This window comes from Haliaeetus leucocephalus, unplaced genomic scaffold, assembly GCF_000737465.1.
Source record: "Haliaeetus leucocephalus isolate CR32 unplaced genomic scaffold, Haliaeetus_leucocephalus-4.0 Scaffold228, whole genome shotgun sequence".
NCBI lineage: Eukaryota > Metazoa > Chordata > Aves > Accipitriformes > Accipitridae > Haliaeetus > Haliaeetus leucocephalus.
The window spans coordinates 17,869,381-17,896,849 of record NW_010972664.1 but is presented as its reverse complement, the minus strand read 5'-3'; the positions used below and the strand labels follow the sequence as shown (position 1 = coordinate 17,896,849).

The 27,469-nt window shown below is 53.0% G+C and overlaps 1 protein-coding gene across 1 annotated transcript in view; it reads right to left on the bottom strand.

Moving 5' to 3' along the window:
• Window positions 1–17,428, bottom strand: part of BOC (BOC cell adhesion associated, oncogene regulated) — a 25,169-nt gene extending 7,741 nt beyond the window's left edge. The window contains exons 1-9 of the mRNA XM_010567415.1: window positions 17,344–17,428; window positions 16,674–16,952; window positions 8,218–8,364; window positions 7,489–7,632; window positions 6,760–7,053; window positions 5,664–5,936; window positions 4,661–4,959; window positions 1,758–1,917; window positions 787–897 (exon numbers count right to left, since the gene is read on the bottom strand). Of these exons, the coding sequence (XP_010565717.1) occupies window positions 787–897; window positions 1,758–1,917; window positions 4,661–4,959; window positions 5,664–5,936; window positions 6,760–7,053; window positions 7,489–7,632; window positions 8,218–8,364; window positions 16,674–16,952; window positions 17,344–17,428 (1,792 nt within the window). The remainder of the gene's footprint in view (window positions 1–786; window positions 898–1,757; window positions 1,918–4,660; window positions 4,960–5,663; window positions 5,937–6,759; window positions 7,054–7,488; window positions 7,633–8,217; window positions 8,365–16,673; window positions 16,953–17,343) is intronic.
• Between the last annotated feature and the right edge of the window lie 10,041 nt (window positions 17,429–27,469).

Below are 27,469 nucleotides of genomic sequence, written 5' to 3'. Positions count from 1 at the left end.
GGAGGAAATAGGGAAAATTTCTGAACTGTAGAAATGTAACTTGATAGGAAAACAATCAAAAGATGGGACGGAAAGAGATGAACAGAGCTGTGAAGATGAAAGAAAAGGCAACACATGAATAAGCGTAGGGGATTAAAGGAGGGAACTTCACGGAAAGGATAAGGATTGAAGGAGAGAATTTCACAGAACAGATAATGGCACTGGTGAATAATAGTAATGGCAGACACAAAGTGGGAAACAATGAATTGGATTAACCAGTAAGGAACTGATGGTTCTCCAGTGCAGCAAAATACCCAAATGGAGCACCCTGCACACCTAGAATGGGTGCTAACTGCCCCTTGTCAGGGCTTGGCTGAGAGAGGAGGATGCCAGGACCTGCAGAGACTTTGTTCCCCTTTCTCCCTTGCCTTCCCCCAGCACCCACTGGTGCACAGCAGCCTGTTGATCCTCTGCACCGCATATTCACGGACTCCATGGCAGGATGTTCTGAACCCTGCATGTGAAACTCAGCAAGAGACAGAGTTTCTGACAAGTCCTTGGATTAATGATGGGGACAGGCAGTGGGATCAGCCTGGTCTCCTAAGACAGGCTGCCTGCCAAGTGCAGTAGCAGGGGTGTCCGAGAAGGACCTCTCTTTGTCAGGAGCTAGAGACTATCCACCCAGCTTTGCACAGTCTTGCTCTACCCAGTAGAGACTTCAACCCCAGCACGACCTGGCCACTGCCACCCACAAGAGATCCAGGACCCCTCGGCTTCCCTCCTTGCCCAGTTCAGGGAGGGCCTTACGGGACAGACGGCTGTTGTCAGACTGGTTACTGCTCTGAGTGCTCGTGCCTGGGTCGTCCCTCTGGATTTGCTGCTCTTTGCTGGCAACAATCTCTGGTTTTGGGCGCCGGCCTGTGCAGAAGGGGGAAGGTGGCATCAGTGACAGAGACGTGTGTCAGAGTTAATTTTTGCTGTGATGAGCAAAGAAAATATTCCCAGCCCCAATGGCAAGGTAAGTACTCTCTGGACTCAAACGGCCCTAGGAACTGGAGCTAAAGGGACAGGTTTGATAAACTGTTAATAGGTCCCCCTCATATTTAATTTTCTAAAACTTTTAATTGCTTTTCTTGAAATGTTGCTCGATTTCTGCCTGAGAAGGTAGTAATTATCACAGGGTGGTGGCCTGAGGGGAGACATGAGCAAGCCTACCACCATGGGGAAGGTTGCTACAAAGGGAACGCCATTCCCTACACCTGCTGGAGACATGAAAAGCAGCCAGGGGACAGGGGGACTTAGCGTAAACGTTTGGAACATCCCTTTAGTGGTTAAGACAGCTCTGCACCAAGCAGACTGCATGGGAAGGCTTGGAGTTTCCTTTAGTGCAGGTCAAGCTTTTAAGGACAGATTAGACAAACACCCGTGGCGAACAACCCCCACAGGCTGATCCTGTCTCCAGGCAGAGGATGGATTAAATGACATCCCCACCAGACCTATTTTCTGTGGTTCTGCAGGTGTCCAACTGAAACGCTGAGAGAGGAAGGGACTTAATCCAACCCAGGCAGAGGGGAAGACCTGACTTTCCCCATCCCATTTCAACCCTACCCTCCACTTTCCCTTCTGACAGAGTTGCTCTAAGCTGAGGGCAGCTGTGTTTCCAGAGCAGAAACAGCCCCTTTGTCCTGGTGCCTGTGCCTCAGGGCTGGTGTGGGATGTCTCCGAGGGGCCCTCCCCTGACTCAGAGCAAAACACCCAGGGAAAGGTTTGACCTTTACCAGTCCGGAAGGTCACCATGGCCGTCTGTCCCTCGCCGGCACAGTTGTGAGCGGCCATCTCCACCTCGTAGAGGCTCCCAGGGTCCAGCTTGGTGAGGGTCAGGCGGTGCTGCGAGGCTGGGACGTCCCTCACTGCCCAGCTGTCTGAGGCGTTGGTGACCTGCTGAGAGACCAACGCAGGCATTGCAAAGCTGGGGGCAGGCTGGGCTTCTTGCCTGCACCAAGCTCAGAAATTTTCATGACAGGTTGTGTATCAGCCAGGGCTACCTTCCCTGCCTGGACTCCAGTTCCCTGCCTGCAAAAGAGGGAGATATTTCTGGCCTAATTTTGCAAAGCTGAAGGATTCAGGTATAAGCAGGACAAGTCACTAAGCACCAGCGTGTTTTCTTGAGCCCAGAGGTTCACTCAGCTCTGTTCTGTCTGCTGGTCCCCTCTGATACCACTGCCCCTCAACATGCATAAAGCTCTGGAGCAGGCAAGCCCACAAAAGGCAGCATTAGCCGGAGGCTCGAGCTGCTTTAGGAGCCAAATCTCTCCTGAAACCCAGCTGCTGAGCTGCTCATTTAGATGCTGGCCATTTCCATGGGATGACGTACCAGGACACCAGTTTGGTCATCTGGACCTAAATAATTTGACTAACGGCTTTTTATCCAGTTTTATCCAGCCTCACTGCTGGCACTTTCTGGCTGAAATGAGGAACCATAATGTTTGAGCACAGGTTTCTGCAGGGAAGAGACCATGTATGGCCATGGCCCCCAGAAAGGCTTGCAAACACAGTTCGTTTTTCGGTGATGCCCTGATGGCCCATGAGAAGGGGGAAGGAAGGTGGGACCTTCCTCCTCCTCCCCAGCTGCAAGGATAATATTTTTGCAGGCAAATAGGCAGGACACTGAAGTGACCCGGTGCCAAAAGGAGCATTAGCAATGCAGGCAACGCAACAAAACGGAAATGCCAAGACTCTGCCGTGTCATTCATCTTCTGCAACCGTTTGACACTGACTGATTAATGCCTGCCTAGTTTTATTTTTATTCCTGAGCCCGTGGAGTTGTGAGGCCAGGGAGGAGAGCCCTAAAGACTGCTAGTATCCAGGAAAGAAAAAGAGAAATTCTTAAGAAACAACAAGAATGGCTGCGTGGCATCTGACTGCTTGCAGGCTGCTGAGATTTTAGGGGCAGTGTAAAAGCAGGGAAAAAGATACATCTGCAGGTATTTTCCAGAGGAGCAGCAGACCCTTGCCCAGTACAAATGTAAGCCTCTTGTCAGTAGGTTTTACTTTCCTTGTAGCCATCTTCCACACAAAGAGCCGTTTCTTTTGTTGCTGAATCGATTCCTTCCCTCTCCACATACATGCTTTTCCACTCAGAGATGTCAAAACCAGATCATTATATAACTTGATCCTAAGGATCTCTGATAGAAAGACTCTTTCTAAACAAGTTTAACAGTTATTGGGACTAATTCCTTTCCACACAATCCTTAAGCATCCCAAGAAAGAGTCTCCAGCTGAGAATTTGGACTACACTGAAAACATATTACTGCAAACTGCAGTGACCCACGGTGACCTCCGCTGCCCTACAGCCCCTTCCAGGTGAAGCGCTGAAAAACAAATAAAATATGGACAAACTCCAGCCTGCAAGTTAAGATTGCATGCAGAATTGGTAGTTAGATGATATACCACTGGGGGACAAATCTCTTCTTGGCAGACAACCAGAGCCAATAGTCTGGTGAGGCTTTTGGCATCTTTTGTTTTTCACTTAAGCTTGCCCTATTGTGTTCTTGTGTTGGCATCTTCTGCCTTTGTTTTAAAGGGCTCTTTAAAGAGGTGGTTAGCTGAAACCCTCAGCTTAAGTTTTGTTTAGAAAGAAATCAAGGATGGGTAGGGATTATAACACCCTTCTATTCTACCATATTTTCACAAAATCAAACAATTCCAGGAAAATAGATAGATATATTCACATATAATTGAAAATGGTGCCTTGCAGTGGCTGGGAATCCAAAACATGCCAGATCTGGTATGTACTCAAACCCCAAAGCAAAACCTGCCTCTCTACTGCAACTCCCTGCCTACTCAAAGCAAAATACAAGCAGCGAACAGATAAATTCAAGCCCCCTTTTTCCGCACTTATCCCCAGCAAAAAGGGAAGAGATGCTCTACACCTCAAAAGCAGAATTTTTACCTCAACAACGCTTCGCTATTTAGAGAAACCACTGGGCTACAGCTCTGCCGGCACTCTGCCCATGGTGCTGAGAAGCACCGCAGAGGGCAGGAGCCCTTCGGTGTGTGCCACTCAACAGTGCACTGACTTTCAGCTTCCAGAATAAAACTGGTGGTTGAGGACCTTCCCAGAGGATTCAGTATGGCTCTGATGGCTCTCTGCCAGCTCCTCAGAGTCACTGAGCATGGGTGCTTCAGGGCTGCTGAGCAGGGCAGGTATGTGCAGCAGAAAGAGGCTGCTACTCTGTGTCCTGCAGCCCAAGCCTTTCAAGGCAGAGATGTCCTCGTCATGGGTTGTGCCAAGACAAAAGCATTACGGAACAAGTCACTGAGCAATCTCCCCTCAGGACTTCCTACTTGTGTAAGCACACAACTGGGAATTGGAAGTGGAAGCTCTTCAGACTGGAAATACATGTGTGTGCATACCCCCTCTGCGTACTTAGGCAGATGGGCACTGCTATGGACTCTTCTTGGACAACTCAGCAAACCTCCTCTCGCAGCCCGTACTCATCCCACCTCAACAGGCTGAGGCTGCAGCTGAGGAGGTCCCACCAACCAGCGCCACCAGTGAGCGATGGGTGCCCCTGCCCCAACGCACCTGCTCACGAGGTGTGAAAACGTGCAGTGAGGCCACCAGCCTGCCTGTGGAACGGCGCAGAGGAAAGATGGGAGCAGGGCGAAACAGCGATACCTTGCGATGCTTCACCACATAATAGAGGATGGGGGCTCTGCTGTCAGACCGGGGTCTCCACACCAGATCGTAGCTGTCCGTCTTGGATGTCCGGGGAGAACTGAGGATGATGGGGGCCTCGGCTGGAGACACCAGCTCCCCGTTGTCCGCACACTGCGGAGATGCTGCCAGTGGGGTCGTCCCAGGTTTTGGCAGTCCAGCTTTATCCAGGGGCAGCTTTAAGGCACTGTCCCTGGAAGGTGGTGTTGAAGGCTGAGCCAAACCCAGCTGGGCATCTCGCCTAGAGTTGAGTGTAGCTCCTGAAAGACAAGGTGTCGAGGCAGGGTAAATGCCCATCCCAGTCTGCGGTGAAGGCAGAGCTGTGAGCTCCTTGAACCTCTCAGAAGACCAGCGCTATACACCCATTGCAGCACAGGTACCTTAGAGGTATCGGGTCCCAGGCAGTGCTGCCTGCTGTGCCGCTCAAAAAGGTGTTGGCAACAACCCCTCCTTCTCCCGCTATAAACCTAACATGCCTCACTGGGGCCTCTCCGAGAACAGACCTTGGCCACATGGGGTTTCCTCCTTCTCTGAAGCCCCTCTTACTCTGGATAAGTTCAGCAGGGTCCAAGGAATCAGGTGGTACCTCTCTTACCCCAGGTGAATCCACCCACGTCAGTGTTTATGCTCTTGCTCAGTGCGAGCTCAGTGGGAGAGCTGAGTAAGCCATGGGGTAAGGCACTACACCCAGATGTCCTATGCCTCTCATGTAGAGATAGCTCAAGTATGCACACATGGCACTGCGGTTAGAAGTAAAACTGCTACCATCTGTTTCTACAGGGAGATACGGAGATCCCAGTCAAAAAAGCACTCAAAGCACAGGCAAAAAGGGAGGGAAGACCAAGGCAGCTCAAACACAAGCAGAAGAGTTACACACCAACTTTCTTCTCCTGCTCCCCCTGCTCTTTGCCTGTGTGTTAGGCTCTGGGATTGCATGGTCACAAGCTTGGAGAGAGGGACTTACCCGGCCGGGCTGTCCTCAGTTGCACCATGGCTTGCGCGCTGCCGACCTCGTTCTCCGCCATGCACTGGTATATGCCGTCATCCTCGGGCCCCACGCTGACCAGCCGCAGTGCCCTGCGGGAGAGCCGGAGCCGGTGGCTGGCAGAGAGGGGGACGGCGTTGCGCAGCCACATGACGGAGGGCTGGGGGTTCCCTCGCACCTCGCAGGTGAACTTGGCGCTCTGGCCCCAGGGAATGATCTGCTGGGACAGCTCCATGGTCACCTCCGGCGGCTCTGTGTGGGAAAAAAACGTGGCTGCTGAGTGCCCCTTGGCAGGGAGCACGGCACGGTCGTGGCTTTGCACTTTGCTCTCTGGCAGGGATAAGGGCAGAGCGATGGATCCTTACTCCACCCCCAAGACCCACTCCCTTTGTGGGGACCCACAGGGGTCTGTTTCATTGCACCTCCCCTTCAGCATCCACGTGAACCACAAGCAGAGGTGGCCCAAGGCCATCTGCCCCACTCAGACGACAGCAGCCACCTACAAGTCCCATTTTTCTGAGCTGAAATGCTACTCTGCAAAGATTGCGCTTGTGCCAAAACAACACATTGGCACCTGGATGAAATGCAATCCAATAAAACATAGGCTCAGCCTCCCTAATGCTTGTGAGAAAGTGAAGGATGCATGGTAGAAATATCTAAGGTGTAGCATCCCTTACATTTCCTACCCCGTAGAGACCTTCTCTACAGAACAGAACAAGAAGCAAGACACCCTGATGTCTTCTCCATGCCAATGTCAAATATGTCTAAGAAGCAGCCAGTCCTCCACTAGAAAGTGTTAGCGCAAACCCAGTCCCACAAATTACAAGAGAAGAGCTTCTGCAGAAGAAGAGAGGATCCACCATCTCCAGCCCATGGTGGGAGCCAGGAAGGAGGAACTACCACCCTCAAGGAAGAATTTGTCCTGTCTCCTAGAAACTGGAACCACAAGCAGGGGTTTGCATTAAATTGTGGTTTGTCCAGGGAGAGGAAGAGCACAGCAGCACTAATAATTTCCCCTGAAAGCAGTGGAGAAAGTCCAAGCCCTTCCTGAAACAAGGGCTACAGCAACACTCACCAAACACCTGCACATTGTAGAAGATAAACGCAGATCCAGCCTCGCCAACCCCATTGTCAGCCGTGCAGCTGTAGGTGCCCGAGTCCTCCTCACTTGTGGGGTCAATCAGGAGGTTGCTGAGCAGGAAGCGTGTCTTGTTGTATGCAGAGACGCTGGAGCCATCTTTGGCCCAGGTGACCCGCGGCGGTGGGATCCCACTGGCCACGCACTCCAGGATGAGGCTTTGGCCTTTGGTGACAATGATGGTCTGAGCTTCGGGGGGGTAGATTATCCGGGCTGCCTCCGCTGTGGAGCCTGGTGAGGAGAGGAGGAAGAAGGAGGTGGGTGGGAAGGAAGGTGGCCAGTGGGAAAGCACTCTGTGCAGACTGCAGGTAGGAGTAATGGTAGGGCTAGCGCACTGCTCCCCTGTGCTGGGGCGGATAAACGGCAACGCAGGCCAAAAGGGACATTCCTTAAGGGATGCGTGCACACAGCAAGCAGTCTTGCCGAAGGGCTAAGGGCCTTTGCTCGCCCATCACCAAGAACAAATCCTGAGGAGGTACAGCAATCCCAGGGTTGCACACACATACCCCAGGAGCAGACCCTGGGACCTTGTGCTGCTGGAAAGGAGATTTCCCAGCAATTGCTAATGTCGGTTCACACAGAAAACCAACTGTGGTAGCACTGGTACGTGCTCTCAGGGCTGGAAGCACTATGGAGATGATGTGCAGCGAAGGGAGAGCAGCTTACGTCTCACACGGAGCCTCTCGCTGGAGACCGACGTTTTCACCTCCTGCGTCACAGGGTTGTAGGCAGCACATTTATAAGTCCCCTCATCCTCTTGGCTGGCATTGACGATCTGAAGGTTCCCGGATGGCATGATAAGGTAATTGTCTACAGAGAGAGAAGAGGAGGTGGCACATGGTCACAAGATACACTCCCACCCAGCCTCCCGGAAGATATGCAGTGCCCTGAAGAAAAGGTGGACAAGTGGGAAGGGAAAACACAACACAATAACACCAACAGCACTGAAATGGCCCCTTTTGGTGATGCAATGATGGAAGGAACAGAGCCTCAGGTGAAGCTAGCTTGTCACAGGCACATGCAGCAGATGGAGTGAAACTGCAAAATTCAGATCCAAATTTTAAAAATTTCCCCAAATTCGAAGTCGCCTTTATCCAGGCTGGCCTAGAAGAATACTTCAGACACATGGAGGTGCCCAGTGAAGAATGACGCTGTGCGTCACCTAATTCTGCTTCCTTTCGCCTTACCGCAAGCTGGTGTTACATGTGGCTCCCCAGTCTCAGGCAGCGGGGACATCAGGGAGACCTGGCAGAGACCCTGAACTAGCCTGTGCTCAAACCGGCAGCAAAGGGACAACGAGGAGGCAGCAGGCAGAGAAAGCTACTGCTGGTAGGGAAGGGTAAAACTGAGGGTCCCGGGAGGGGACCCAGCGGCACAGACCCCTGTGGCACTCACCTCGGGAGGCCTCCAGCCACTCCTGCTTCACGCTGTAGCGGACCTGAGCCTTGGGGTGACTTTCAGGCAGGTCGCAGGCGATCACAGCTGTGTTCCCTTCATCCACCTCAATCACATGCTGCCCGTCGAACTTGAAATCTTTGAGATCTGCAGAGAGAGCGAAGGACAGAGCATCTCAGTGGCTGGCTCAGCATCTCAGTGTCAGCTCATCCTCTCCCTGTGAACCCAGGGCTGTTTCACTGCAGTGCTGGCAGAGGACTGCTCTGTCCTCAGCAGCTAGGGAAACTGGCCTGGTTTCAGAGCTTGATTTTTTTTTCTCCTCCTCTTTCCTACAAAATAGATAACTTAAGACACAGCTTCTGGAGGAACCACCTACTCCATGGCCAAGAAACTGGGTGGGAAAAATCCTGGCCTGAGAGTAAAAAATGAGCCAACTTACTGCAGCACTGAAGGGCGGCCAAAAATGGTCCTTCTGCCGCCTGCTATTTCAAATGCATCTGCTGTCCTGCTACCAAGAAGCTAACTCTGTAGTCGTAACTCAGGGAGCCCAGCCCACTTCAAGGGTGTACAGACACCGGGTGACACAGTAGGAGAAGGTGTGTGAATGCTGGATGCTCCCCGAGCTACCCTGAGCTCCTCCAGCACCTGAGCATCTCCAGTCTGGGCACTCTCGCTCCCATCAAATATCTCACGGCCGAAGGCTGCTTAACCACAACGCTTCGTGTGTGCCCAAGCAGTGCCCACACCCCAGTTCAAAGAACAGGGACTTGCAAGGAAAAGCAGCTCCTCCCCTACACAGCACACCTGCCCCCTCCCTAAAGCAGCCATGAAAAGACCTCGTCCCAGCACACGTGACCCCCATCACGGCCTTGTAGGGGTACCCCCGGCAGGGCTGATGCGGGCAGCAGGACTGGAAGCACAGGGGCGAGGGGGGAAGGGGCGCTTTACTTTTTGTTTTCTTTTCCCTGTTTTTCAAAGCAGGAGCGGAGGACTGCGGTGAAACGCCATGGATCTGGCAGGGCAGGGAGCACGCCAGCCTGGCTCCGCCAAACTTCCCGGCGATGAAACCGGTCCCCGCTCTCCCTGGGCATGACAGCAAATCTTGCCGGGGCACTGCAAGCCCAAAGTTCGTCTCATGGTCAGCCTGTGCTGGAAGGGAAAAGGTTTTGTGCCAGGAAAAAACTCCGCGCATGCATTTTTACAGTGCCATGCACCAGCCAAGGTGACCACTAGCGACAACTGCACATCCCGCAGTCGGTCGCAAGTCATGTTGTTGCATCAGGGCTCAAGCCGGCCCGTCTTCCCCGGGACCCAACACTAACACACATCTCCTGAGCGGCACGCCACTAAATCCGGACGAGACCGCACTTCCTTTTCAAAACCCCACGCTAAGGCAGCGCGTCGCATCCATCGCCACGGCACGGCATGGCCGGGCGCTGTCAACAGCTCCCTCACCCCTCGAAACCCATCCCGGGACGTGGCGCCCGCGACCTCGGGCAGTTTGGAGAGCCGGGGGGAAGCAGGAGGGCTGGCGGTGGGCGGACGGCAGGCAGCCTCCCTTGGCAGACCCGGCCAGCAGAAAAATGTGTTTTTGTTCTCTGGGAAATGCAGCAGCGCTCCAAGAGCAAAAGACAACTCTGGCTCCAAGCTTCTCCCACCCACAGTCATGGAAAAGTGACATGAAATTTCTCAAGCAGACTTTCTGATTAAAGCAAGATCCTTTATGGAGTTTAAATAAAAACCAGCTCTCTTGGCAAGGCAGCGAGAAAGCCTCCCCAAGCGCGGCGCGGAGGGGCTGCCGGGCGGCTGCCGGGGGAGCCAGCGTTCCAGATCTGAGGGAAGAGGAGGAGGTTGAAAAGAAAAGGGGAGGTTTTGCAATGTCATAAAAATGATTTGCAGCGAACATGCTTAATACTTCTGGAATTTCTTGGCATCGTTCAATTAAAAAAAATAATAATAAAAAGAAGGAATATGGGTGAACTTCAGAAATGTGATTAATCCTTTAAGACAAGCCAAGGAGAGGAGCCATGTTTCCACTGGGTATTAAAGCCAGATGAAGGTTAACTCTTAACTTGTGAAAAGCTGGCAGCGCCTCGCGCTCCTCCAACAACGAAAGTTACTGCTGGGGAGGGGAAGGGTGCTGGGTATTTTCTCCTCTTTGCTTTTTATATTTGATCAAGGAATAAAATAGTAAGAGCCACAGAAATGGAAAGAGGTGGAGAAGAGGCAAGAGCCCAGTGTCTGCCTGACCACATCACGCATATTTCTCCGATCAACAAAATATAAACGAGCATCAGGAAAATTAATGTGCGCCTTGGTGGTCTGGATTCATCACAGCCAAATTAAGATTTTGGAGCCAAGGCATAGGCTCCAGCAATGCTGGCAGGGATCTGCTGCACACACACACACATGCACGCGCATGTGCACACACACAGAGACCCTGAAGAGGAGAAGGAGCCCAGGAGCCCGGAGGAAGAACAGACCCATAGCCCCAGCACAGCTGAGCCCACTGGGGAGCACCACACTCTTGAAGATGGAAAATGATGTCTCCATGCCAGGGCACTCCTGGGACAACCTTGGGCTGGGCGGACGTGGGGGTCCCTCACGTGCCGAGCCCCCCAGATAGCAGCTCAGCCCACCACTCTCACAGCTGTGAGTGCTGCAGCCCCGCGGTGGGGGAGCGGGACCCCCAGCTTTTCCTGCCTTCCCCCCCCCCCACAACCCGGCTGCAGGGGACAAGGGCAAAGTTGTGGACAGAAAGGACAAAGGAAAGGGATCCTGTGGTAGCTGGGGGAGCAAGAACTGGGCACTGCTGGAGAAGTGGAGCGAAATCAGCAGGGGAGAGGGGAAAAACATGAGGTGGGCACCGGGACAAACTCTTTTCCAATACACAAGTGTACGAGCTTCCTGCCAAACTACTCCCCTAAATTCCTGCTCCCCCACCGCGAACAAGACTGTTTTATTTGCCAGTGGGTTTTGGCCACGGGCAGTCTCAACTGCCCTGCTCCCTGCTGGTACAGGCGCATACAGCCGTCCATTAACACCAATGGGTCGGCCAGAGCTGGCGAGGGGCAGCGGCGGGCACCCCCAGCCCCCTCCATGCGTGGGACGAGCCCCCCCGTCACACATCCCGCTGCACTTGGCCCCCAGCACAGCAAAACACAGGGTGCAGCGCCGGGCTGGGACACCCAGCTTCATCCTGGGGGCTTCAGACAAGCCACCCCTGAGACATGGGGGCCACGTGTGCCTCCCCCCAGCAGGCAGTGCAGTGCGGGGAAGGGTGGGGGAGAGGCTCAGCACCGGTGGGGGGGAAATGCAGCACTCGCCCCTTCGGCTGCCTGGCTGGCAGCAGCCACGCTCCATGTCTAACATGCAATTTGCACCCCGAGCCTAACTCCCGCTGCAGCTGGGAGAAACCACATCCCCTCACCGCTGGCTGGGTTTTCCTTTTCATATGACGGCGCCCAGCATGCCAGCCCATGTCCTTGTCCTTAAAAGACACACTTAATCACAGGGGAGCAGCAAGCCTTCATCCACCAGCCACCGGCCGGGAGGTGCTGCGGACAGACAGACAGACAGAGCACTGCCAATCCTAGCCATGCCGGGATAACAGGGCTTATTTTTTTCCTCTTGTTTTTTTTATTTTTTTTGTTTAGAAGGGAGTGCAACCAAAGGCCACTGCTTGTGTCCATCTGTGCCCTGCTCCGAGGCGTGATGGGGCGAGCCGGGGCGCGGGGAGGGTCAGCCCTGCGGCTAGCTGCGCCACTGTCATCGGGGAGGGAAACCAGCTGAATCCCAGGGCTGGGGGCCAAGCAACAAGGCAGGCGAGACAGACAGGATTAAATGAATGGGAGACCGTAAATAACGTTGTAGAAGAAGCAGTAGTAAATAAAATGCCGGCCCTCCAGGTGAGAGTCCTCCCTGCTGTAGGGAAGGGTAAGAGAGGGACCCCAAGAAGGGGAATGGGCAGGGATGGGGGTCCCTCACAGCCTAGGGGCAGGCACCTTCTTCCACTAATCCCCCCTCGGCTGTCAGAGCAGCCTGGGGTTACGGCTCTCACCCTCCATCCATCTGGCTGGCACCACGGCAGCCCGGGCACCGGCACCACCAGCCCCCTCCCGGGGCAGCCCCTCAGCCTCCCGCCTGCTCACAGACCCCCAGGCGCATCCCTCCCACTCGCCATGCCCCAGCCCCACTCCCCCACATCTCCCCCGGCCCACCTCACAGCCCTCACACCACAGCTCCGCCAGCTCGCCAAACACCACCTGTGTTTTCCTTCTCCCCCCTCCCCACGCCACCTCTGCCCCGGGGCCAGAGCCCCCCGTGCCTGCTCAGCAAATGCTTTTCCAACACGCAGCCGCCCCCTTCCCTCCTTCCCTCCCGCCATCGCCTCCGGGGAGCCATCCGAGGAGAGGCCAGGGTGGAGGAAAATGAATGAGGCTGTCTTCGGAAAGCAGCTGCAAATTCCTGGGGGATGCCCGGCCCGACCCGGAGCAGGGTCACTGCCCACGAGTGCTGCGTGCCAAGGCCCGATGGTGCCGATGGGGGGCCGTGGGGCAACGAGCCTCCCCTATCCCACAGCATCCCCAGGACACGGGCACCCTGCACTCCTCTTGTCCTGGACCACAGGGGATACACTGGAGCAGGTGGAGTTGCTTTGCTGCACCCCTCATCTATTTTTTTTGTTGTTTTGTTTTTAAATGTCATGTCTAGGTCAGGCTTGCTGCTGTGCTTACTGCACTGATTTTCCACACATGCAGCTGAATGCTGGTTGTTGCACAGCTTTCACCACCTCTGCCTGCCAGCTTTGTTCCAGCCCTGCACTTCAGCTGCCCTGGGAGCCACACCAAGGGCTCTCGACCTTCCGAGCCTTTTGCTGTCGCAGGACCAGCCCACAGCCCTGTGTTCCTGTCCCTGGTGGATTTATCTGGCCCCACCAGAGCCTGCTGCAGCTGTACCTTCTTCATATAGCACCTCCACCCAGGAGGGGGACTGGACCAGGGCTTCTGGTGTGATGGCAACTTTGCTACCTGGAAGCAGGCACAGAAAATGCCTTTCTCTTCCTTGCAGCTCTCAGCCAGGCCGAAGGGCTGCCTCCGGGCCACACAGGGCTGATCTTGCACAGCACAGCCAGGCCAGCAGCGATCGGGAGGTATCTATCTGCACCAACGTGTCACAGGCTGCCAAGATTGAGTGTGGGATCATGGAGCACCAGGTCAGCTCTAACTGGACTCCGAAGTGCCCAAGTAATGCCTGAAGTGCTGCTCCTTTTGTTACTTTAAGAAGTCTTCCCCTTTCTGCAAATCTCTCCGCCTCTCGGCTATACAATAGCTATTTTATCTCTGCTGGAGTAATTAAATGCTAGTTTCAACCAGCCCTCTGAGCCAGGGAGAGCAGAAATGGACTCGGCATCGCTGTGCCACAGATGGGAGATGGAGGTATCGGTCCCAAGGCTATACTGTGGCTGCCAGCTCTGCAGCGATGGTTATCGGCCTGCTGACTGTCAGCAAAGCACAAGGAGGCCCTGAGGCACCAGGCAGGCACAGCCTGGAGCACTTGAGGGTGTTTCCTCCACAGGAGGTGGAGAGAAAGGAGTGGAAATAGCCTAAAAGTTGGCCAGATGATGTTACTTACACCCCTGGAAACCTAGCAAGACACTTTTTCCAATGACTCCAGCTCCTCTTCCAAAATAAACCTAAACCTTGAAAATATTTCCACACCCCCCTCTGCTGCTTTCATTCATGTTCTAGTTTCACTCTCCCCCTGGCCCCTCAAAGTAACTTTTGGATGGTGCTAGAACTTTCAGAGGGTTTTCTTTCAGCCCAGCAGGTGATCTGGAAGAGATGTATCAACTGCAACGCGGACCTGCAAGGGGCTTCCCTCTCCACCCCCAGGACCATGGTCCCCACTGAACCAGCTCAGAGCAAGGCCCTGTAGAGGAGGTCTGGAGCAGGAGTGAGAGCCCATGGCACATCTGCTACCATAGCTTTCAAACTCAGTCCCACCACAAATCAGTGCCCCCTGTTATTTCAGATCACTGCAAAGCCACTGTTGCAAGCAGCCTCCAGCTCACCAACATGAAACTGGTTATTCAAACCCCTCCAGAAGGTTTCCCTCCTACACCTTCAGCCCCACGTCTTTCCTGGGCTGCCCTCTCTCCCTCTTCAAGCGTTGACTGCCAAGTCTTCCCCACCTGGGGGTTCTCTATCGCCGAAGCTATCCAGGTGCGTGGGACATGGCCTCTGCCATCCCCAGCTCCCCTCAAGGACAAGGGACCTATGCAGCGCAGCACAAGGGTGCTCCACAGTGGATTAGTTGCTTGTTCATCCAACATCTGGCTCCAGTTTTGCGAGCTCCACGGAATGGTGCTCCTGACCTCCCCTCAGTGGTAGTGCCTTTGCCATGGCAGGGACCGCAGCAATGGGTGAGTCCCCCTCTTTTTCACCCGCATCCCCAGTTACAATCGGGTAACTGAAGGTGATTTGGCTCCTGGAAAGGGCTGATGGACTGCTTCGGTTGTGGCTTTGATTTGTCCTGAGGGAACTTCTGGTGCTCTGAGATCTGTCTCCTGTCTACCACCGATGCTAGACCAAAGCAGACAGATAGGTCAAACAGCCATGCTTTGTCCCAGGAGACAGAGCTGGTGGTGGTGGGTTGGGGTGAGGGGAAAAAAACAAAAGGGGATCAGCCTAAGAGGGAACCGATCAGACTGAGGAGCTCTGCACACCCTGCTCTCCTAAATGCAAACCATGCCCTTGGTAATCCCATCCACCTCTCCCCTCCTCTCCTTCCCTCTATCAGGCCACCAGCACACACAGCCCCCTTTCTGCTCTGGAATGTGTTCTCCGAAACTTAATCTCAGCATGGGGCTCAGGCCAAATCCCCCGACAGATTCGGCCCCGTGACAACCCCCTCCCACCCCGCTTCAGAGCTCAGCAACTCTCCCCTCACTTTCCCTCACCTCCTCCTCCCACCCAGCCTGGCCTAAACATTTCACTCCTGATTAATGTATCAGTGACAAGCCAATAGCTCTTGGCTTCAGAGCAAAGCCAGCCCCCACGCTGCACAAACATCTTCACTTCTTCATTTTCTTAAGACTTAGCCCCAAACTCCCCCTTGCTGGAAAGATGAAGCCCCTTCCACGCCCAGGGGCTGTCACTGCCAGGGGATGGCGGTCTCCTCAGCACGCACTTGCTCCACCAAAAACTGCACAGGTCTCTGAGAAGATCAGAATCTCCATTGCCTAAACAAGGATGGTCCACACTGAGCCCCCCCTCCATCTCCAAGCAGGCCTGGGTTGCCCTTTCTCAGATGCATCCAAATACAGCACTTTCTCACATTTGAGCATAACATCTGGCCAAAACTAGGTGCCTGAAAGAAGTTCCCCACTCTAAGACACCCCCTCCTATGCACACACGTCTCCTTGGTCTGTCACGAATGCCAGAGGGCAGCAGCGAGGAGCATGTAAGCTCAGAGATAGGAGCAAAGTCCCTCACTCAGAGCTATGGCTCAGAAAAAAGGTGGCTCTTCGCTGCCATGCCACTGCAACCTTATAGGAAGAGGACAAAGCCCTGGAAAGGGGGAGCATGCCCCCCCCAGGGACCACGGCAGTGGTAATGAATACAGCCTCCTGCCCTTTAAAGACAAAAACCTCGTTATGAGTGCTTTTAGATACTCTGCTCTCCTGCACCTGCCTCCTGTCGACTTCTGTGCCTGCCTTACCAAATGAGGACAGCACAGTCTCTGCCTTCAAGATCTCCATGCAACCGTTCTCCCACCATCCCTCTCCCTCACCTTCCCTTTTGGCAAGGGATCTTCCCAATAGCACACAGAGGACCGCCAGCCACTTAACGCAGGTGCTCAGGAGCACCCCCTCAGCACAACCAGACTAACGTTTCCTTAGTGTGAGTGTGGGGGCTGGTACTTTGGCTATGATGAACCCAGGGGCAACACAAAAAAGCGCAGGTCCCATCATAGCACAAGTAGAGCAAGGGACTTCACTTTCTGTGGGTCAGGAAGGCAGTAAAACTTAGCACACACTGACCCAGCGCTGGCAACAGCCCTGCAGCAGCCCAGGCAGCAGTCTGGCCATCAGCACCAGCAGGTACTTTTTGGTAACCAAAATCAAGAAGTCAGCAACCAGATGAAGCAACATGACAGTCAGGAAACCAACCGTGCACACAAACCCCATCACTCGGGTACTCCCTGCTCTTTGTGGTCTTGCAAGAACTGTCACTGCAGGACAGGTCTGCAGCCTACCACACAGGACTTGCTTGGGTCATGGCTGGGCCTCAACATGACAGCCAGTCCATGATCAAAAATACCACAAAACGGCCTAAGCCAAAGGAGCCCTCCCTTGATGCCAACATGAACAAGTGAGCGTGGATGAGCCTCTCGAGATGTGTGAGTGATGGCCCAAGCAATGCAGGGGATGGCAGAGGACTAAAGCTACTCACTAGCTAACGTGACCACTGCAGGGACACTGGCAATGACTCCTTCGGGCACACGGGCGATGCACTGGTATCGCCCCACGGTGTGGTTGTTGAGAGCCGTGATGACAAGTTTCCTTCGCTCGATGTGGATACCCAGCACCTCGTCCGATCCAGCCAGCTCCTTCCCATTCAGTCTCCACGTGAGGTTCACTCTGGGGGGGTCCACCACACACCCCAGGCTGACTGGGCCCCCGAGCTTTTGGACAATGGAGGCAGGTTGCACTGTGACCTGCAGAGATTCACCTGCACAGAGGGAAAAAAAATGGGAATAAGAAAGCTCTGTGAGACTCAGCAAAAGAAAGGACAGAGGAAAAAACTGCAGTGCTGGTACATTTTGCATTCCCCATTGCTTCCGCTTGTGCTGCACCTTCCCCTTAGCTCCCCACACACCCACCCTCATGCTTGGAGATACACACCAGCCCCATTTCTTCTTGGCACCACTAGACAGAGATGTCCAACTCCGACTATATCGCCTTCTCCTCTGGAGGAGTGTTTGAATCTAGACCTGTGGTCAAGGCTACTGAGGAAGCAGCAGAGAGAGGAAGCCACTTTGTGCTTGAGGCATGGCTATGCTAAACAGCATCAAGGCAAAACACAAACAAAACGGAACAAATGGGCAAGAACAGAAACTCACTCAGTTTGGCAAAACAGCTAGCAGCTGCAAGGATGAGGCAATGGATGGGGGACATGGGTCTCTTCTTTCCACGTGTCATTGCCATCCCATGCGGTGTGTCCTGGGGCGCCCAGGGAAGGGTCCCATAAGCTGCCTCAGGGGATGCAGTGGATGTGCGGCAGCAGATTCCTGCGAATGACAAGAGACACGATGGATGAAACCCTCCAACTTGCCTCTGCATTCCAGCCCTGCCTGGCTTCTCTCCCAACATCCCTAAACTGCCAGGGATTCACCGAGCCAGTGGCCCGAGGGGGCTACAGACACTGATGCAAGCCCTTCTCTTCTCCAGCCTCTCCCCCAAGCATGGTTGTGAGTCTCCCAAGACATCCCATCCTCAGCTCTCAATACCAATCTACATGTGTGCACACAGACACATACTCCCCTTCCCTGTTTCAGCCTTGGTGCAGTGAATGCCTGTACTGTGCCAGCAACGCACACCAGGCAATTTTCAGGAGCAAAACACAAACATTTCCAACAAAGTGTCACTGGAGATATTCACTAAGTGTTGCTGCCACTTCTTGGCTGTGTCTGGAATATATTCTAGCTTGAACACAAAAGTCAGTGAGTAGTACACGTCCTAAGCTACATGAAGGCAGAGGTGATCCCGCAGTTTCACAGTCTCTTCCTGAGACACTGGCCATGTTGCTACTGGGCATACCTATTTTTCAATCCAGATGGGAGTCCTTAGGAGATGTAAAAGTTTTTCAGGGCATCTCTGGAAGGAACTGTTCTGAAGTAGAGGGGACACTTTTTCAGGAGAAAAGAAATGCCCAGTTCTAAATTTGTTTCAATTCAGTGCAGTGAGCTGAGGGCAGATTATGCTCATTTGGCATAATGCACCTTTATTCTAAACTAAGAGACCCAATCTATGGAAAAATTTCAGATTAACTGTTCTGCATTAAACACACCACCTATTTTGAGTTAAATTACCCCGTCTGGACAAACCACCAGGTTCATATTCAAAAGTATCAACAATCTCCCAAAAACTTGAAGCCCAAGGCCACCCATCACAACCCAGGTTGCTGTGAAGAGCTGCACACTGCAGCAGCTGTTTTGCAGAGACTGTCACAAACAGATGCTAAAGCAGACAAGCCAGGTCAGGGGGATTAAAGATCTAAGTGGCTGCCCCAAGAGACACCTCCGATGTCAGACTGAGTTCAGCTTCAACCACGGGCAAAGGGCTGAAGTTAAGAAGAGACTTCCCTCTACAGACATTGTAACGCAGCTATGGGATTTTGAGCTCCCTCCAGCTGCAGCACTAAGATAACCTGCGACTCTGAACAGCATTTCAGAATTGCTCCTGTGGCGTGTCTACATTGGCAGGGGAGAAACCCAAGACCAAACCAGGCATCGCAGCCAGCCCAAACAGCACTTATATTGCCTGCTCCCCCTGCACATACGCAAAAAGCTTATTAGCTGCAACCACCATCCTCAAGAGCACCTGGACTCTGCAGAGCAATATTTCTTACTTCCACCATGGTCACTGCTCAAGGCATCACCTGTTCGAGCATGTCCTTTCCATAACCATCTCAGTCAAAAAGAGGGAATGAGTCCCTTCAAGCATAACCTCCAAAATTAAACCTCCTAACTCCTGAAGTAAGGACTGCCACAGACTCCCCATGAGATGCTCGGTGAGTTGTTCAAGGCAAGGCTGATTACTGCTAGCGAGAAACCACAGCACTTGGGGAAATCTCACCAAGCTACTCTCAGATGACTTTGCTTGGCCTCTGGTGACAGCAGAAGTGCAAGAGCACAGTACAGGGCAATGTCCATGGCCAGCCATGCTGAGGTCCACATTGTGACAGCAAGAATCCAGCTAGCTAGCTTGCATGCATCTCTGCAAATTGGGCTGTCCCTCTGACAGCCTCACAAGCTGTCTCCTTTCCCCTCACCACACCCCAGAGCATCACTTGGGGAAGAAGTCATGGACATTCATATAAAGTTAAGAAGAGATAAGAAAAAGAAAAGCCTCCTCTGTGCTGATGATTTCAAAAGGAAGCAACACCCAGGAAAGCAACCTGCAGCTAGAGCTTTGCAAACGCTACAGAAGAGCATCTTTACGTGGCACTTTGCAGGCTGATGTCAGCTCACTCGGCTGGCCTGCCGAGCAGGCTCAAGGCAAGGCAGCTCTTTCCTGGGAGCCAGGCAGTCACGGTCAGTGTGACCGTGAGGCCAAGATGACAAGCCGTGCTGAGAGGCAGGGTAAATTAGGTCAACCTTGGCATGGCCCAATGTGGCTTCCAGGCAGCAGGAGGATGGACAGAGCTCTGCCGTTGGGCATCAGGCTGGGCATACTCTGAAGGCAACCAGAAAGATCAGCTAGACTCACACTCTAGCTACTGCAGCACTCAGCCCCGTTACACGTGAAAATCCTCTGTGGGTAACCTCCAGCACCAAAGTGACAAGACAGCAACTTCCCCCCCGCGCACCTCATCCTTCCTGGTATTCACCCACCGACCCCGAGGAGAGAAGAAAGTCTCAACAATTTGTTTTTGAAGAGTTTCCTCCATCAACCAGCACACACTGTTGTACGAGATCCTTTAGCTATTAACTTGGAGACCATCTGAGTTACTCAAGTTCATTTCTCCACACAAGACAGCACCCAAAGCACCCTTCATTATGCCACAGCCATCTTGGGCAGACCACCACTGACCACAGCTGTAAAAGCACCCGAGGTCTGTCCGTACCAAAACATGCACTGTTGACACCATTGCTGATGTGCAAGTTGATGTGCCACTAATTACGCTCATCTGGAAAAGATGTTTGAGTTAGTTTAGGCTTAAAAACACCTCACACCATAAGGTTTGCTGGAGGTAGAAAGCCTTCCACCAACATAGAAGAAACATTCTGGGGTAGGACTTAACGTCTCTTGGTCCTCAGTGCTGGAAGCCTACACAGCAAAGCTGACTCATCCCCCCTATCTGGATGGGTTTGGCAGCAGGATGGAAAAACATTGGACGGAGTTGCTCCTTGGAGCCCATGCTGGGGGAGGGGGTAGGCAAAGACGTTCCCATCCAGACCTCCCTGCAGCTCCGCGTCGCGCAGAGCCTTTGGCCAGAATGGCAAAGCCAAAGGCGCAGAAACGTGTAACGGACCCTTCGAGAGCTAGGACCACCCAGGCACATCGATGCAATGACTGAAATGGCTGCCCCCAGGTCTGTAAAAAGATGAAGGGCAATAGGTGGGGACAAAAAAGGGGAGATCAAAAAATTTGGCTGTGGCACTGCGCAGATTGAACAGTATTAAGCAGAGACTGAGGAGAGAAGGTGTGTTGCAACAAGTGCATGGTACCTCCCCAAACCTCCAGGCAGAATATGAGCTCTAAATAGGGACATGTGGCCATTTCTTTCACAGCTGAGTGAAGTACAAAAAGTAAATGGCCAGCATAAAAATAATGAGGAAAATGAATGAAAACATCAATTCCAAAAGAACTATTAGGATCCAGGGCCAGATTTCGAAATTCTCAGCTTCCACAATTGAAGCCAGATTTTCAAAAGCATTCAGTTCTTGACATGCTGAGCTCTCCTGAATAGGCAACCAAATTATTTCGATGCCTAAATGGGAGCTGACCTCTTTTGAAAATGCTGCCCTTAAGCAGCCTGCAGTAGTGCAAAGCGAGGAACTTTATTAATCAGGCAGCTTTCAATCTGCCCGGTGTCCCTGCAAGCACTGCCAGAGTGGGCTGCAGTGGGAGAGGCAGCAGAGGTGGGGAGCGGAGGAGGCCCCAGGTGCTCCAGTTGCCTTCCCAGAGGCAGTGGTCCAGGGCAGGGGGCTGCGCTGGGAGCTGCAGGGCTGCTGCGTGACAGCATCCCGCTCTGCTGCCTCCTCTCCCCAAGGCAGGTATGCTACGAGATACCCCTGGTTGCCAATACTTCTGCAGCCACCAACACCACCAGCCTCGACAGCTCCTGCTTAATTGCTACCTGGGAAAAGAAAGAGTTAAAGTAATTTAAAGAGGTCCAAGGGTGGAGGGAAAGCAAAAATTGTTTGTTTATTTATTTTTAATTCTTTCCTGCCAGGTTAAAATAACAATTTCCTGTCTAAGTCCCTTTCAGACAGCCCAGTAAATCAAAGGAGGGGCCATTAGGAGAACAAAATTAACGAGAGCTTCATCAGATATGGAGGGGTGGTGGGGGTGTAAAATCTGTCGGCTTGGCTTCCCACCACACACCTAAGCCCACCGAGCCCCTGCGTGCAGCCCCAGCTGTGCCGCGGAGATGGAGGGCACTGCAAAGGGAGCGGAGCGAGAAAGAAAAACCAGAGGTGAAGATATAAAAGGGAAGAAAGGCGCGCGTGGGTGCGGGGGTGGTGATAAAGCTCGAAAGGAAAAAGGGATCTGAATTAAGCGCAGGCAGCAGGAGAGGTGTTTGCTGATTAGAAACTGAAGGTTTTACTGAGGAAATGCTGCTCACAGCCCCAAGCCCCCTCCTGCTTAACAAGGGCCGGCCACAGCCCTTGTTACTGCCACGCTGTCTCTAATTTACAAGGCTCCCAAATAGGAACCAGCCTCTGCCCCGGCTCCGGGGCAGCATCCCTGCACCACACACCCCAGCTCCGCAGGCAGGCAGGGGGGGAAACGCAGAGGCGGACTGGGAGACGGGGAAAACTCACCCATGCACATGAGGGCGGTTTGGGGTTGTGTCAGGCGGCCGGATCCTGAGCACATCTTCACGCAGGGGAGGAATGGCAGGAAAGCGAAGGGGCTGCTTTGCACTAAGGCAAAAGCTGCAGCAACTCAGGTCCGGCTACCAGCTGGGCACACCCTGGGTGACTCCGGAGAATTCACTGCAACTGGTCTCCATTTCCAACAGGTCAAGTAGGGACAATGATACTCCCAGTTCTCTGCTTTATACATTGAGACTTAAGCTCTTGAGAAAAAGCAATGTCTTACGCAGTACAGTGTGCCAGTTTTACTTGTAATCATTAGTTTTTAATAAAAGACAGTGTTCTTTTTGTTGTTCCATAGAGCTTAAAGCACTGAAGAAGAAAATGTAAAAGAGAAAAGAGCCACAGTACCCCTTTGCGTTACAAATGAGGGAACCTGAGGGCTAGAAGAGGAAGCCAACCTGGCCCACGGTTATACAGTAAAGCAGTGGCAGGGCTGGAAATCAAAAACTCTCTGACTAGGACCTCCATCCCATCAGGCAAGTTGTTCTTGGATCCCAAATCTTTCACAACCTGTCTGAAAAAAGCCACCATACAACTGTATAATCCTTTAGCTGAAAAAATACTCTCCAGGTAAACACACCTGAGAAGGTCAGCTGCAAAGTCCCCACATGATTCCTGGGCATGGAAGGCAACATCAGCACCCCTGACTGTTTCTCCCCAAACCATCAAACAGTAACATCCCAGAGGGCAGAATTAACCTCTACCAGCCCCCATCCCCACTCCAAAGTACTAATTTCACACCGTTAAGTTATACACGCTGCCTCCGAAAGGGTTTGGAAAAGGAGAGGTTTGCAGCAGGAGAGATGCTCCCCCTCCCACGTAAGAGCATGGGCATCCAACAGGGATGAGGGTTCCCATGCTGTAGGGAGAGGCAGGATCCCAAATGGGAAGCGGGTGGTGTCAGGAGGGAGGAGAGAGAAGCAGCATCCAACTTTACACCACCACGTTTAAAGTCAAGGAGGTAGCACAGTGTATGTGCAAACAGGGATAAAAGCTTGCCTCCTTCCCCCTGTAGCGCTGAAAGCTCCTGACTTCAGAGTGCATTAGCTCTGTTAACATAGCCCTTGATTAACTGTGTGAGGAGTTCCCCCCCCTCCCTTTTTTAAAGTGATTAGGCAAAAAAGACTCTCTTACAGGCTACTTGTGAGCTCAGCAAGTCCATCAAGAAGCCACAACAGAGAAAGCCTGGGATAAATTCACGCTCATAGTTGGGAGAAGGAAAATATCCAGAGCAAAACCTGGCATTGGCACCACCACCATGCAGATGAGCAAGTTCGCTTGCAAACTACAAATTGCGCTTGGGCACTGGGTGACCCTAAAAAAAGAACCACAGATTTTCTCCAAGCAAGTCCTGAGCAATTCAGTGGCAATAGACACCTCTCTAAAAAACAAACTAAACTTGCAGGTAAGACAGCTCTTTTCCCTTGAACACGGAAACACATGAACAGCAACTGCTCATGCAAACCAAACCACCAACAAACCAAACGAAACACACAGTGATCTTTGTGACTTTTTTCATCTTCCTCAAGACAAAGTTACTGCCCTGGCCAGCTCCTTTCCACAACAGCCTGTGGTATCACCAAGGGGGACTGGGCGTGCTGCCTTTGAACTAGCAACAGGATGCAAAGCCTTCTCATCGCCTGTCTGACTTTTGCTCGCACCCCTGAAGACCCAACACCTGCAGTTTCTGGCACCTCTCCATCCAACGGTTCCTCTGAAACACGTGCCACTTTCCAGTGGGCATTGATTGGGCTGACTTCGCTGAGCCCCAGCGAACCCCTTCACATTGGCGTTTCCTCAGCCGGGAAGCGTGAGGCCACTCGAAGAACGAAATGCCACCTTCGTGCTGGCCACGGGCTCCCCGGTGTCACCACGGCGGTGGCACCGCAGCGAGCGTGGCTTGCCTCGGCCGATGCCGACGGCACGGTGGTCCCAGGCAGGCCAGGGATGCGAGGATGGCCTTTCCCCATGGGATACGCCTCCCTTTTTCTGCAGCTACCGGGAGAGGAACCCCGTGCTAAAACAGAGTATGCATGCCGGCTCTCGCTGCCCCTGGGCGCGCCCCGAAAACAGCTCCAGCCCTTGAAAAGACAAGGCTAAAGAGTAAGAAAGAAAGAAAACCCGCGTCCTTTCTTCAATATCGTGCTCCCCCCATGCCCTAGACACTTAATTTCCCTCCTTCCCCCCCCCCGGCTTCCCCCTCCATTCTGAGTAAATTCAATTTGACAACCCTGCTAATTGGATAAACGCTGCTCCCTACGCTCCTTTAAGGCTGCCCGCTTTTCTCTCCTTGTTTTTGGAGGGCGATTGTGGCTGTTCTTTAACATGAATTCCATCTGCTTTATTTCTCCTCTGCCCATTCAAGACCCCTCCTGAATATGTATGAGGGGCTGCACCCCCCCCATCCCTCCATCCCACCTCCCTCCCTCGTCACCCCCCCGTCCCTCTCCCTGCCCTCTCCCATTGCCCGGGACAATAACCCCCCAAATGCCCCCTTCTCCCACCCCGGCCCTTTTTGCTTTAGATAAACACAGGCAGTGTCAAGTGTGAGGAGGGGGGGGGAAGGATGGGGTTCAACTGCCAGTCAAGCCTCGGGCCCTCAATGAAGCCCGGAGGCCTACCCTAATCTGCTGCATGCTTGCCATATGGGAGCTGTGTTGCCCTGGGAAACACTAACAGGCAGAACGGAGCTTAATAGAGTCCATATTCATTGTAATGCAGTGAAATGGCTCGAGGGACTATTGCCCCTTGGGTCTGTTTTCATTCTTCTGTTCCCCCTCTTTCTTTTCTCTCTCTCTCTTTTTTTTTTTTAATAAATTTTTTTCCCCCCCCCCCTCCCCCCCCCCCCTTTTTTTTTTTTTTTCTTTCTTCCTTTCAAAAGGACCAAGTCCCTGGAGAGCTCTAATCTGGAGAGGCTGGGGGCTCCCCAAAGGGCCGGCCGGCCGGGCAGGAGCGGGAAGGGGGAAGGGAGAGGGTGGAGGTGGTTAGGGAGGCGAAGGAGAGGTGGAGGGCAAGAGGAAAGTAGCAACTAATAAGCATGCAGCCGGCCAGCTGTCAAGATGCTGACAATGCTGCTTCGGGTGCAAAGAGCCCGACAGCCAGCGTTGGCACGCAGGCTGGCGCAGGGTCCTCCCGGGGAAGCGCTCGCCTCCCCTAAGAGCCTCCGTCCTTGTCTGCCGAACGCAGCACAAGCGACAAAAAAAACCCCAAAACAAAACAAAAAAAAAAAAAGAGAAGGGCGCAGATGGAGCGTGCTGCAGAGCCTCTTCAGAAACAAAGTGCACCTAGGAAACAGATGTTGTTGCTGCAACAAGCCCGGAGCTGCTGGCTGCTCTCTGGCTCCTTCTCCCAAGCGCACGAGGGGGGAAAGCAGCCCCGCAGCAATCTCCAGGGCTGCCCCTGCGGCTGGGACAAGATGCCTCAACGGTCAAAACCTTTCAGTCCAACTTCAGTGCCAACCTGGGAGAGCTGCCGTAGCTTTAGACCAACTTTTCCTCCGCGTTCCCCATCCTTCTCACCCCTGATCCACCTGTAGAATCTCCAGCCTCCCAGCTAACATCCTAATTTAAAGAGCTGAGGACTCCCAAAGGGAGTGCACATCTGCAGCACTTACTGAGGGGTGCAGGCCGTGCATCTGGGGGGGGCTGAACATCAAATATCAGAGAATCAGCAGTATCGAGGTCCTGAGAGACCCTGACCGAGTGTACACAGGGTTGCAGCTCAACCCACTCTCATGCCGAAGTTGGTGTCGTGATAAAGGGTCAGGATCCCCTCGGAAAACCACATCAACGTAGCCACACACTTGTGGAGATCAGTTATGTACTCTGGAACATTTTCAGTTTGCCCCACGCCTGCTACAAACTCAGCTCATGGTGCTGCAAGAAAGTCTGACTTATCTGAGGCTTCGCAATGGGACAACATTGCATCTTCGTGGGGAGAAACACTTCAGAGGAGGCAGCAGGAAAGGGGTCACCCATTGACACAAGTGTGATGTGAATATAGCTTCAGTCTTAGAAGCAGGGGATTTACTGCACTGTATTACTTGCCTGAAGCATCCTATCTCTTGCCATATGAAAACAATACCTGCTTTATCATTCACATCACAACTAAAGCCAGAGATCAGTGCCAATGCAGTCAGAGCTGCAGACAGATGCCATACTAAACACAGAGTGAAAACCATCCCGTGTCCTAAAGACTTCACACCACTGGCTAGAAGGGTTACTCATTTTAGGATGTTTGATACAAGCAGTAACAAAACTCATCTATCTACACCTTTTCCTATTTGGACAGAGAGGCAAAGCATGTAGCAAGGAGCTGGGAATGAGGGAGAGCATGCACCTGGGCAAGGAGAGCCCAGGTGATGGGTCCACTGGGGGCTGATGCTGTGGGACCCGCAGGATGGGTGATGAGCACCAGGCGATGCTGCTGGCTCTGGTCTGGGCTCCACCACGCCAAATCCCACACCAATGCCAGCCAGGTATCAGGTTGTTCCCCTCCCTGTCAGCAAATGCAGCGGAGGACAGTGCTGGGAAGGATGAGCAGTTCCCACTCAGAGCCATCACCCCACAGGCACAGATGTGCCTGTGGCTGGTTTACATTAGTCAGGGCACTGCTTTTGTTTCTCCTTTCTCATCCTTTCTAAACAAAAAAAACCCCAAAACTTGAAGTCTAAGGATGAGGTTCTAATCACCTCTTGGGTTAGGGAGAGGTCAGAGAGGAGGCAGGCCTGGCAGATGCAGGGAAAGCGATGCTGGGCAAAAGCCCTGTGAGATACCAAAGGAAAGTGGGGAATAAAGGTGGCAGAAAGGAAGAGGCAGGAAAATTAAATTGAGATGAGGGGGTTAAGAAAGAAGAAGAAACAGGGGACTTGGGATTGTGGCCTATTTCCTTACGCTGCATTTGTCCCCACTGCTCCAGGGGCTGGGCAGGTAAGAAGCAGGCAATGCCACAGCTCACCTGCCACGTGTGTGCCCAGGCTCAAGTCCTTGCCCTGCCTTCCTCAGAGCAGGGGCTGTCACCTGGGACCACCACATCTCAAGCAAATCTCTCTCTCCCTAGCTGCCACTCTTCCACTCTGTTTAAACATGGGTTATTCATGATGGCAGGAAAACCACTCCTCCTCTCATCAGAAACTCCATCCTGCTCTAAGACAGAAGTTTAATCAACAGGTGCACTTCCATAGCATGCTCTGGTCCCAGTGAAACAGCATTTTTCCACGGGGAGAGCAGGATGCTCTCCTCCAAAGCTGGTTTTGCTCACCTCTGCATTGCGTTGCTTCCCCCAGCAGCTCTTGGGGAGCACACACACCCAGCCAACCCTCAGCCCCCAACCGCAGGACACCGCCACGTTGATTGAAACAAGCATTTCGCCACTGATTTGGCGGCAACATTATAAATCCCGCATCCTAGGCTACCTAATA